The sequence below is a fragment of the Vulpes vulpes genome, chromosome 9 (assembly GCF_048418805.1).
Source record: "Vulpes vulpes isolate BD-2025 chromosome 9, VulVul3, whole genome shotgun sequence".
Lineage (NCBI taxonomy): Eukaryota > Metazoa > Chordata > Mammalia > Carnivora > Canidae > Vulpes > Vulpes vulpes.
In genome coordinates this window covers 92,587,823-92,600,336 of record NC_132788.1, presented here as the reverse complement: position 1 = coordinate 92,600,336, position 12,514 = coordinate 92,587,823, and the positions used below count along the sequence as shown (strand labels likewise).

At 55.4% G+C, this 12,514-nt stretch overlaps 1 protein-coding gene across 7 annotated transcripts; it reads right to left on the bottom strand.

Moving 5' to 3' along the window:
* Window positions 1-22: 22 nt before the first annotated feature.
* On the bottom strand, window positions 23-12,233 carry CAMKV (CaM kinase like vesicle associated). 7 transcript variants are annotated; one of them, XM_072722278.1, is made up of 13 exons: window positions 11,900-12,092; window positions 5,282-5,316; window positions 4,373-4,481; window positions 4,131-4,262; window positions 3,876-3,950; window positions 3,523-3,661; window positions 3,266-3,386; window positions 3,028-3,103; window positions 2,794-2,930; window positions 2,554-2,632; window positions 2,237-2,324; window positions 1,845-1,956; window positions 23-1,742 (listed from the first exon to the last, which is right to left on the bottom strand). In XM_072722278.1, exons 3-13 carry the CDS (start codon window positions 4,465-4,467, stop codon window positions 1,375-1,377), a joined length of 1,422 nt encoding a protein of 473 aa, XP_072578379.1. In that variant the 5' UTR covers window positions 4,468-4,481; window positions 5,282-5,316; window positions 11,900-12,092; the 3' UTR covers window positions 23-1,374. The 7 variants fall into 7 exon arrangements, with proteins under 7 accessions (XP_072578379.1, XP_025843577.1, XP_025843571.1 ...); XM_025987792.2 differs by lacking the exon at window positions 5,282-5,316 and having other exon boundaries at window positions 11,900-12,233; XM_025987786.2 differs by having other exon boundaries at window positions 23-1,956; window positions 11,900-12,097.
* Window positions 12,234-12,514: the final 281 nt, after the last annotated feature.

Genomic DNA, 12,514 nt, shown 5'->3' with positions numbered 1-12,514 from the left:
AGGCAAGAGGATGGCCAGAGGCTTTGGCAGGGTGACATTTATTTGCCAGGTTCAGTAGGCACACAGTTAGCCTACCGACCTTCATACACCAGAGCAGACCCACAGGCATGCAGGGAGAAGGGCAGGACTGCCACTGGAGTGCCGAGCAAAGGCCGGGACCAGTGTGGCTGCCTGCCCAAGCTGTGGTGGGGTCTGACAAAGGGCACCTGCCAGGAGCCTCCAAAAGGAAACTGGGGAGCCTTATTCCACTTCCTCATTCCAGAAAAAGCAACTCAGCATAGTTAAGAGGCACCTGGGCCTCTCTCTAAGCCCTGACAAGGGGAAATGGGTCACAGACAGAGGGGGGTTCCTCTCTATTTTGTTTTTGAATTAGGAGAGCAGAGATATGCCCTTGTGAAGGGTGAACCTCCCCCAAATCAAACTATGGGACATTGCCATGTGGCAGACCCCCTGGGATGGAGAGGACTGTAGCCTGAGCCTGAGGGATACCTTCAGAGAAGAGCCAAGGATATCAGCCCTCCCTCTTTGACTCGGGGTAAGGATCCAGGTAGGCTGGTACGCTAGGTATTCGGCCTGCATGCTGCCTTCCCAGTTTTCATTGCCACATCCCAACTGTTCCTCCTTCCCCTTACAGGCTCATGAAGCTCAGGGGACAGGGCAACCCACTGCAGAGCCCAGGATGGCAGGAAATAGCACAAGGGTATTAGTAGGAACTTTTCAGGAACAAAGGTGGAAGTTTCTACCCCCCCTACTCCTTCTCATTCACTTCTGAGGACCCCCAAAACTACCAAGCAGTGCCCCCAACCATACGACCAGTCTTGTCTTAAAGCATACTGCCCTAGATTTTTACATTCTCTATGCCAGCCTGTGTCCATTCTAGAGCAGCCCACAAACCACAGGCACATACCTTCATGTGCAGGAGCCTAAGACCGCTGACAGTGCCTCGCTGGAGGACCAGCTCTCAGGGCAAGGCCACCCAAGTTTAGGGCCTGGGAGAGGATGGGGCCTGCAGGGCCTGCCTGGGGAAATTATGAGGCAAGAAGGGAAGGGGAAGGGGAGCAGGGACCTCCTGAGTATCCCTAGAGCAGCATCCCACAAGGAACAGAAACTGGTGAAGCTAGCAAAAGACAGAAAAGCCACAAGGGATCCATGCAGGGGCTGGGGCTGGTCCTGCCTCTGGCCTGCCCACCACTCACGCACATACACACAGGAGATGAGACTGCTCTCCCGTGGCCCCCAGTCATGCCTCACACTGGGAGGCAGGGGCAGGGGGGAGCAAGGGCATCATGCCAGTGACTCTTATGTACAGTGAGAAGCCCCTCATCCACTCTCCCACCCTCCTGCCCGCCCCCTGCCCCACACCAGCCTGCCCACTCAGCTGGTCTCCTCCCTCTGAGACTCCTGGGCATAGCCAGCAGCCTCTTCCCCTTTACTAGAGGGTGGAGCCTGGCCTGTTGCGCCCCCGGGGGCTGTGCTGTCCGGCTGGGCCAAAGCCGGCTCAGGGGTGCCAGCTGCCTTGGTGGCTGGTGTGACACTGCTTTGGGTGGTGGGCATGGTGCTCTCTTCTGTGGCTGGTGTGGCTCTCCCATCAGTGGCTGGAGTAACACTCCTATCGGTGGCCGGGGTGATGCTCCCATCAGTGGCTGGGGTGATGCTCCCATCGGTGGCTGGGGTGGTACTTCCATCGGTGGCTGGGGTGACACTGCCATCGGTGGCTGGGGTGGCACTACGGTCTGCAGGGGCTACATTATCGCTCTTTGCGGCAAGAGCAGCATCACCTGCTATAGCTGAGGTGGCACCGCCCCCAAGGGCTGGGGCAGCTCCACTTGCAGCTGGGGCCCCACCTGCAGCCCCAGCGGTTGCAGTGTCTGTGGCTGGGGCAGACTGGGCTGTAGCTGTGCTGGACTGCTCTGGTGCCCGGAGCCGTTTCATGAGGGTGGTCACTCGGACAGCCTTCTGAAAGGAGGGTAGTGGAGAGGCCCAGAGTGAGGCTTATAGAAGCCGGATCCATTCCTTGGCAAGAGCCAAAGCCAGACCATTCCATGGCACCCCTAGCTGCCTCTGACCACCCCAGGGGACTAGACCAGGGACCCAACTGTTCAGCACACTCGTTGACGGTAGTGACAGTGGAAGAAATGCCTATGTGTGGCTACAGGGGTGTGATATAGCAGGAAACTGTGTGTGCCAGAAGGAACACTTGGGATCAGTCCAGGAAAGGGAGTCATCCAAGCCTTACCTTCCACTTAGCCCTGGCAAAGTTCTTTTCAATCTGAGCACAGACACCATCCTTGATGTTCTTATCAGAAGCAGCATTGCCAGAAATCCTAGAAAGGGTGCAAGTGCTTCTGGATCTGAGGGGATACAGGCCTTCATGGAGACTGCCCAGCCCTATTCTTTTAAGACCCAGAGATTATGAGGCAGGCCCTCTGGCCTGAGCTCTGGGCACCCCCAACCCCCACACAAAGTATCAAGGATGGAGGCTACTAGATTTGAGGAGGACAAAGGTCTAGAGAAACCTGGCCTCTCCTTCTGTCCTCCATGGGCCCTACTCACCACTCATGAGAGATGGCCTCTTCTGCGGTGATGCGCTGGTCTTGCTCTACCTCCATCAGCCTTGTTACCAGGTCTTTGGCTGGGAACAAAGCCAGAGAGAGGATAGGCATGGGTACCTCATCTCACTGTCTAGGGGTGATGAATGGGCTGGGATGTGGGAGCAGAGTCCAGCAGAGAAGTCTGAAAGCAGATCCCCCACACCAACCCTTCCCTCCACCCACATGCTGGGCACCTCCTCACCCGCCTGTGAAATGTCATCCCAATACGGAGAGTCAAACTCATAGTCGCCAGCCAGGATCTTGCGGAAGAGGTTCTTGTCATGGTTCTCATAGTCGTCTTCCTCCACCTCCTCATAGAAAGGTGGGTTCCCTGAAAGCCTGCATGGGGGCAAAAGGTCAGGGTCACCCTGGAAGGCCATGGATAAAAAAAAAAACCAGCCTGGCTGCAAACCTGCTTGCCTGCCCAATCACTCACAGGATGTACATGATGACTCCAATGGCCCAGCAGTCCACAGGGCGTCCATACCGCTGCCGTCCTACCACCTCTGGGGCTGCAAACACAGTGTCCATCTAATGATCAGTATCAGGCCTGGCCAGTCCTGGTACCACTCACACCCATTCCAGGCTAGAGAATTCCTTCCCCCTCTACCGAGAGCCACTGCTTGAAGACTATCTCCCACCCTGCCCCTGTTCCTGCCCCACCCCCTGCTTGCCCAGGTACTCGGGAGTCCCACAGGGCTCCTTGATGAGGCCATTCTCTAGCTTAGCCAAGTGGAAGTCACTGATGACAATCTTTGAGTTCTTCAGCCGATTGTAGTAAACCAGGTTCTCCAACTGCTCCGGGCAGGCATGACATGTGGGTGAGCAGAGAAAGACTCCATGAGGACCCCAGAGGCTAGAACTCAGACCCCAAGGTGCAGCCCACGTCAGCCCTAGGCTGGCTGCCAACAGACTTGGTTCCTGGCCTCACCTTGAGGTTCCTGTGCACGATCTTGAGTGAGTGCAAGTAGGCCACGGCCTCCAGGACCTGCCGCACGACGTTGCTCGTGTCTCGCTCCGAGTAGTAGCCCTGGTCCAGGATCCAGTCAAACACCTCCCTCCCCGTGGCCCTGAGGGACACCAGCCCCTGAGCCCGGCGTGGGCAGGATCGGGGGTGGGGCAGGAGGACTTGGGCAGGCTGCCTATACCAGGAAGCTGGCTGGGCAAGACACAGGGACCCAGGACCCTGTGGGTCCAGAAAGGGAGCTTTCCCTGGTAGCAGAAGGCAGAGGAAGTAAAGGCCCTGGGGACTGAGGAATCCTGAGACCCCAGGCCCACACTCACAGCTCCAGGAAGATGAAATACTCCTTGCGGGTCACAAAAACATCCACCAGTTGCAGGATATTGGGATGCTTCACCCTGGCAACAGAGAGAGGGGCCAATAGTCAGGGCTGGGTAAACCCCTAAGAGAGGCTCTGGTTGCCACTGTGGGCCACAGCAAATTAACTGCCCAGAGGCTGGTACTGCTTGAGGCCACCTGCCCTTGAAACCCTTCTCTGCTACCTTTTATGCCACCCTACCCCTAGGCCTCACACTCACATCTTGAGGATGCCTATCTCGTTCTTGGCCGCCTTCCGCACCTTGCGGCCGTCCCGCTTCTGGAACTTCTTGCAGGTGTGCAGCTTGCCCGTCGTCTTGTCCTTGGCCCGGAAGATCTCACAGAACTCCTCACTGCAGCCGGCAAGCACCCCACTCAGCCCTGGCCTCAGTGTGAGCAGCCCTCTGCTCCCCTTTCACCAGCCCTTGCCCACCCACCCTCCACCACCAGACCCAGCACTCACGTCTTGATGACCTGTCCCAAATCATATCTGTCAGTCACCTCCGACGGCTGGTTATAGTTCTTCTTATCGCCCAGAGTCACACACCCAAACGGCATTGCCAGGCTCTGAGCTGCAAGCAGGATGGAATCTAGCTCAGCTGTACCACAACATGGAGGCTTCTCCCCACAATCCAGAGGATGCCTCTGGGAGACCCCAGCCTGGCTCAAGCCAAGCAAGGGGCAGAGACTGTACTAGAAGGGGCTAAAAGGTGGTCAGGTTCCTAATCCTGCTTTGCTGGCCATTGCTACTGCCACTCAGCTTGGCTGCCTGAACTACAACAGCCCCCACTTACGAAAAACATTAAACTGACATACCAGGGAATCATTTTGTACGGCATACATTAAAAAAAAATTTTACCAAATGATTTCCTTACATTTCAGCTATTACACAGATGAAGGGGGCTATAACCACCCACCCAGCAGAGAGCCATCTCTAAAAGTCTGAAGATACCAAGTGTTGGCAAAGATGTGGAGAACACAAGCCCTGCTGGTGGAGGCTATGTCTCTCCTTTGGAAAACAGTTTGGTAAAACTGTTAAAGTTGAACATGCCCTATGAACCAGCATTTGCACTGCTAAATATAAGCCCTACAGAAATGTATACATTTAGGCATCAGGCCACTCATACAAGAATGCTTATAGTGGTAACATTCGTAACTGCCCAAAACTAGAAACAGCCCACATAACCACCAGCAGCAGGATGTATTATGGTACAGTCACACAATGGAATATTACACAGCAATGGAAGTGAAGGAGCTGCAGCTCTACCTAATAACACGGTAAATCTCACCAACATAGTGTTGAGTGAAAAAGACAAAAGAATACACAGACCATAATCCTATTGATATAGAATTCAAAACATGCAGAACTAACCTGTACTGTATATGGATACAAATGTTCTGGTAAAACTATTAAAAAAAAAAAAAAAAAAAAGCTAGGAAATAAATACCACAAGTCCTTCTAAGAGAAAGAGAGTAGTTGTGATTAAGTGAGGACACTTGGGGATATTCTGGAGGGCTGATTTCTGAACCTGGGTTGTGGTTTCACAGTTGTTTGTTCTATAATAATTTGTAAAAATGCACATAAAAGTTTGGGGCACATTTTTAGATTTTTTGTTATATTTCATAATGTTAAAATGTTAAAATCATGGCCATAATGGGGCACCTGGGGAGCTCAGTTGCTTAAGCATCCAACTCTTGATTTTGGTTCAGGTCATGATCTCCAGGTCATGGGATCAAGCCCCCAAATTGGGCTCCATGGTCAGCTCAGAGTCTACTTGGGATACTTGCTCCCTCTCCCTTTGCCCCTCCCCCTTCTCACACTCTTTCCTTCCCTCCTTCCCTCTTTCTCTCTCTAAATAAATAAATAAATGAATAAAATCTTTAAAAAAGTATAGCCATCCATATTAAAGAATACTTGGAAAAAAAATACTTGGTAGTTATGATGAAGAATATAGTAGCAAAATGTGCTACAGTCGGACAGTTTCTAAGATGTTAAGTGGAGAAGCAAGGGACAGAATGATGGGTCAAGGGTGCCCAGGTAAATTTTTTTAATTTTATTTTTATTTATTCATGAGAGACAGAGAGAGAGACAGAGAGAGAGAGAGAGGCAGAGGGAGAAGCAGGTTCCATGCAGGGACCCAACGTGGGACTCGATCCCGGGTCACCAGGATCACACCCTGGGCCAAAGGCAGGTGCTAAACCACTGAGCCACCCAGGGATCCCCTCAGGTAAATTTTTTAAAGTTTATATACCAGTGTACATTCACAAACTCAATTCTGGAGAGACACCTAAGAAAATCAGAGGGCCCTCTGTGGCAAAGAATTAGGTGTTAGAGGGGCAGTTTATATCTTTTATTACTTTTCTGTTAGAATTTTTATTATAATTAACTTTATTGATTTAATACACGTATTGAGGCACAGTGCTTGGAGAGTTTCCACAGAGAGAGAACCCCCATTTGGGTGGAAGTGAGGAAAGGCTTTGAGGAAGAAACAGCATCAGGGCTGGGCCTTAGAGGGGAAGGATCTGCCAGGAGGCATGCAGGGGTAATGGTCTGGAGAAGCTAGACAAGCCTGCCAGTCCCACAGTGCCAAGGCCCATAGGAGATCTAGGCAGTCAGGTCCAGGGCATAGGGCCCTGGCCAGGGGTGAGCATTCCAGGCACAAAAGCGACCACACACAGCTGACTACAATGGGCTCCAGGCACTCTGACCCCTGGGGCATGGTACTGGAGGGTCTATGATCCTGCAGACCCAATCCTCACCTACAGTGCTGGGGGAACTGGCTCCCGCACCCAAAGGAAAAGGAAGTCACAGCTCTTGCTAACGGTCAACTTTGGGAGGGGAGTTGGTGACAGTGTCTGGACCTCGGTAATGCCCAGTCAATGCGATCTGGGACCATGGCAAGCTCTGCACTAAGGCTATATTCACACAGCTCTGCCTCTGCTGATGGTGCATATTCTCTGTCCTCACAGATGAGCAACCACTGTGCCCGGACCTGGCTTATGGCCTTGACCACCTAGATGCTCCCCGGCCTGGAGTCACTCCTAGCTACAGGGTAGTGGAGAAGGGAGGAAGCCACCCCCAGAGGAAGCAGCTTGGGTCCCAGGGACTCTGCCAGCCAGGGTCAAAGGCTAGGACCCATATGAGCCCTGTGGCCAGCCTTGGCTTTTGCTTCCTTCCTCTCCCAGGCAGAGGCCACCCACCTCCCACGGGTCATAGTCCCCGAAGTCTTCTCTCATCTTTGCCCTCAGCATTAGGAAAAAAATTCCATCCTTCCCTCATCCCTGTGGTTTGGGCTCAGGGAACGCAAATGCATTTCGTTGGCGTGATTTAAGCCAGGGCTTAAGCCATCTTGTGAGGCACTGCAGATGCAAACAAGAGAAGCTTTGAAGATCAGCCCCGAATGCATGTCTTTGCCACTGTGGTCACAGCCCTGCTCCTGCGTCTGCCGGAGAGGAGCATGTGGCTGGAATCCCACACTCAGAGCTGAGAGCAGAGGCACAGCCACCCACCACTGCCGGCCACCCATCTCTATGCCCTAACAATCTGGGGGAGGGGGCCTGTATCAGTCCCTTGATGGTTCTAACGCACTGCAATTCCCTTTCCAGGCTGGAACCCAAGGACCACGTACTGGGCAGAGGGGTGGTACCCTAGCCTGCAGGCCCCCCGGGAAACTGGGAGGGACCTAAGTCCTAGCTCTGTTGCTTTGCTTACACCATTCCCTGTGGCAGGAATGCCCTTCCCCCAAAGCCTCCCATCAGTATCCTATTTGTCACAGCAGAGTTATTTATAACGTAAAAAAAAATCAGCAACTATCTAAAATCCAACAACAGGTGACTTGCCAGCTCAACTGTGTCCATTCAATGGCAAGAAGCGTGGACACTGGCAAGGACACTTGGCCCCCCTGTGAAGCAGCCTCTACATGAGCTAGGTGTCCAGACCAGGGCTTAATCTTTTTCTTCTTTCATTGTGATTTCTGACATTATAAGGTTGTTCATGCAACAAATGGCCTAAAATGATCCTGACGCTCCAGACTCAAAATGGCCCTTCTCTGAGAGACACCTTCCACAATCTCCACCTCCCCCCACCCCACACTCCACCAGCTCCTTGCTCTGCCATGTGGTGTGGGAGGTTATGTATATGCCCATCCCTGATCTTGCCCCAGCTTTCAGCCATGCATATGCACTTGTGCCTACAAGAGCCCAAGGTTGGTCTCACAGTCGGTCTCCACCACAGGAATCCAGACCTCTGCTCACAGTCACATCAGCCTCGATCCATGTCCTAAAACCTCATAGCTGGGGCAGAGGCAGATCTGCCTCTCTACCATGGGTGCCATGATGGCAGCCAGTACTGCTTCTCCTTACCAGTCTAATGCACTCATTTGTCTCCACCCCCAATCTAGCCCCAGGGCTAAGAAAGGAGAAAAGTGGTCCCCTCCACCCCCACCCACTCCACCACCTGCTACCCATTGCTGCTGCCTCAGAGGCTGCCGGTGTGCGCACCAAACCCCTGGCACCTGCTGGCAACAAAGGGGACACTGGCCCTGAGCCTGGGAGGCACAGTCAAGGGATAGCTTCAAGAACAGTAGAAGGCCAGGCAGAAAGGGGTTTGCTTTCTCACCTTCATGGCCCAGACAGCTCAGACCCAATACCCAACAGCAAAGAGTTTTCCCACTGATGCAGGACCTGGGCTCTGCCTTGGGTCCACACTGGGACATAGGAGGGCACAGAAGCCCCATAGTGGCCATTTCCCTAGAGATGTGGCTCTTTCCATTTTCTGCAGAGAAACAGGGTGCATGGGGGCTGTCCAAGGAGAGCTTGGGGGAAGTGCGGAGCCTGGCACGGGCACTGCCACTGTCCTCCAACTGGCTCTAAGAGTGCCTAAGGGCCAAGCACTCTCTAGTCAATGCTTGCTCCTTAGGTCTGACCTCTGGGCTTGGGCAATCGAGCCTCAGACAGCCCTGAGGGAGCCTCTGCCTGTTGGTGCCCTGGTAATAAAGAGTCCCCTAGGAGCCCTTACTGCAGCCTTAAGTCTGGGTCCAGAGGTCCTGTGGTCCTACATTAGAGTCCTGTCCCCCTCTTCCACTGGGGTCAGCCTGGCTCAGGCCCCACATTTCATAGCCATAAACAAGTTTCCTGCTGTCTTCGTCCTCTCCCATGTGGAATTCCAGAACTTGTAATAAATCTTGGGAGGTCAGGAAGGGCCCAAGAGGGCTCCAGCTACCTCCCGACAACTGTGGGCAACACCTCCCAATTTAGTGGCAGCTGTGAACACCAGCCTTCAGGTACTACCTCCCCTCCCCTGCTCTTCTCTCTCGGGGACTGGGGCTGGGTTTCCTGGTGCAAAGTACATGCCTGGGCCCAAGCTTTGCCTGGCCTGTAGCTTGAGGTCTCACCCAAAAGACCCAGAGAAATGGAGACTTCACTCTTAGGGTCTGGTATCAGGAGGCAGAACCAAGCTCTAGTCCACTGTCCAACTGCCTCAGGGACATGGGCAAGGGGTTGCCCTGGCTGGACCTCCGACTCCAGCCAAATCATGGTCCATAGTTCCTGCTGCCGACTTTCTCCCTTCTAATGATGGAGTAGGGAGAGGAGGGTCCTCTCCAGCCTCAGCAGTGGGCATATAGTCCAGTGCGGCTGCCTCCAGAAAGTTCAGCCTTGAATTTGGCATGGCAGAGGGAAGAGTGAACTGGCCCCTACCAGGCACCTGGGGTCCCAATCTTTGAAACTCTGAAGGAGAATCCACTGAGGGCCCTGCTTCCCTGTGGGTAGAGGAGGGAAATGGAGGAAAAGGCCTCGGAGTAAAAGATTGCTATGGTAATGGAAGTTTTGAAACAAAGGGAAGGGAAAGGGGAGAAGTGCAGGCCAAACCCCTTCTCTAAGAATTCCCTGAGACTTTGGTCCGACTCTTTTCCTGTAGGTTCTGTGACCTGGCCCCCTCAAGGAAGAGGAGGTAGGAGAATTAAGAGACTTTAGAAAGGAAAAGAGAGGCAGGGACAGAGAGGGACTAAGGCAGAAACGGATGGGAGGGGAGCAAATAAAAGGGACATGATCACAATGATACAGGAGAGGAAGGTAGGCAGGGGATTCCAAAGGGGTCTATGGATGCCCAGCAGAGCCCCAAAGCCCCCACAGCCACATGTGCTGAACACCTGGGCCAGGAGATGTCCTTGCTTCACGGACTTTCCACACTGAACCCTCCCATAGCCCTCAGATATGTACTGGACTTGGTGTGGGAGACACAACCATGGCCTGAGAGGAAAGGCCAGCTGCCGCAATCCCCTCAGAACAATTCTGTGGCCCCACTCTGGATTATCAGGCAGTTTAGGTGAAGCAGGTCCCTTATGTGGAAGGCACAAACATGGTGGGGGAAATAAAGCTTAGAGACCTGGCTGCTTCCCTTTAGCCCCTCCTGTCAGCTGGCCCAGCCCTGCCTAGACTCCCCAGCCACACCCCCCCTCATCAGAGGTGCTCCCCAGGCCTTGGGTCCCTAGGGCCCCTCTAGCAGTTCAGCCTAATTCCCTGCTGCAGCCACCTCCCTTTCTAACAGTGGATCAGGGGAGGGGGGGCAGAAACAGCATCCTAAACAACCCAGAAACACGGTAACAACTGCACACCACAAACCCCCTGCCTCGGTTTCCCTAGAAGGAGATCCTGGACTTTGCAGCCATTTCCCAGGGCAAGGACTGTCCACCTGCTAGTGAGTGGTCACCAGGACACCAGCTGGAGAGGAGGGCCAGCTGCAAATAGGAGAAAGGCAGCCTTGGGGACCCAGTGGGGTGGGGGGTTCCGCACCAAATGCTATAAAAGAAAGGCAGAAAGAGACCTCTGCCTGACACGGAGGGGAGTAGAGACACCCATTTCCCAGATGAGGAAACAGGTCCAGCAGGTGGCTAAAACTCGCCTGGGGGGTGGGGTGGGGGGAGGGGGAGAACTAGGTCTCCCTAGGTGGTCCTGGGGGGCTCAAAGTCTGGGCTTTGGAGGGGTGGGCACCAACAGCAGGACATGGGCTGGACTGCTGCAGACTAAGCTTTTGGTGAAGGATACAGGGCCCTCCTCCCCAGAAGGAGATCTGGTGGAGCAGGCTGTGTCTAGGGGGTGCGGACAAAAGCAGTTTGGCAGAGCCATGGGGGCTGGGAGAGAAGGGTCTCTATCAGACACTACAGGCTGGGGAAGGCGGAAATTCATTTGTCTATTGTCTACTCCTCCACTTCCCCAGCCAGGGACCCTGCTCCCCACCGTGGTGCCACCCTGACCCCCTTCCCCAGCGCTGCTGACTCGCCCCCGCTGGCACAGCAACACACATGCGGGAGGCACACGTGTGAGCACCAAGCCCCGCACCTCCCAGCAGAAACATGTGCGTCCCTACCCCCACCGCGCAGCGTTGGGTCGGCGCCTTGAACCCCCCGCTGGCCTCCCTTGTTCAGGCAAGGAAGCAGGACCTTGGCAAGGGGGCTGCTGGGCCCCAGGGGCTTGGAGCCTCCTCCCCCACCCCGCGGCAGCCCCGCCCAGCCCCCTTCAGGTTGTCGCCCATAAAGAACTCTCCGTTGTCATGGAAATTAGTGACTGCTTAGCAGGAGGAAGGGGACCCGGGGGCAGTCGGGAGGGGCTGAAGGCGGCTCTGGGAGTCTGGAGGGTCGGTTCAGCCCTGGGCCCCTACCCCCATGGGGCACCACGAATATTCGAGGGTTAAGGTTTTCACAATTAGGAGCGCAGCGAGAAGGGGGGCGGGGGAGGGTAGGGAGGGGGATATTCGCCTGGACCTGAGGCTCAGAGGCTTCCCCTGGGACCCCCGAGCCGTGCGAGGTGACCGGGAACTTTAAGCCCCCCGGACCTGCAGATCTGGCGTGCTCTGCCCACGCTGGGGCCCCGAGCCCTCGAGGAGCCCCCGCGCACTGAGCGACCCAAACCTTGAGTCGGGGACCCAATCCCCCAAGACCCCCACAACGTGCGTTTGGGGGCGCCCCCCCCCCCCGCGCGGCCCGCCCCGCACCTGCAGCGCCGGTCGGTCACACGGAGGAAGCGATCGCGTGTTCGGCGGGGCGCCGAAGGCTCCGGGGGCGACGGGCAGAATCCGCTCCGGGCACGCGGGGCAGACGCGGCGCCAGCTGCAGCCGCTCCGGCTCGCAAACCTCCAGCATCTCCCGCCGCTCACAGGCGCCGGATTCGCACCCCGGGCCGGGGGCGGGCTGGGGGCGGGGCCTCCCTCGGCAGGCTCCGCCCCGGCCCTGGCAGAGCCTGAAGCCAGAATCCCACTCGGAGGGGGGCGGACGACTGGTGGCAGCGACTCAGAGAGCCTTGGTCTGCCCGCCGCCGGCCCTCGGACTGACTGGGCACAGGGGCCAGGGCGGCCTTCTTACGCCCATGATAGGGAGTTGGGAGTAGGAGGTGTGGGGAAAGCCTGAGCCCCGGAGCTACACAGGAATCTCTCGGCAGGTAGTAGTCCCCAGGGGACAGAGCCCTCCGCCTAGCTCCCACAACCTGACCCAAAGGGCAGAACTACTTCCAAGAACAAAGTGGGCAGTCGCCAGGGCAAGCTGCATTACAGACTGGCATCCCCTAGTTATGACTAGTAAACACATGGGTGAGTGTGTGCACGTGGTCAGTG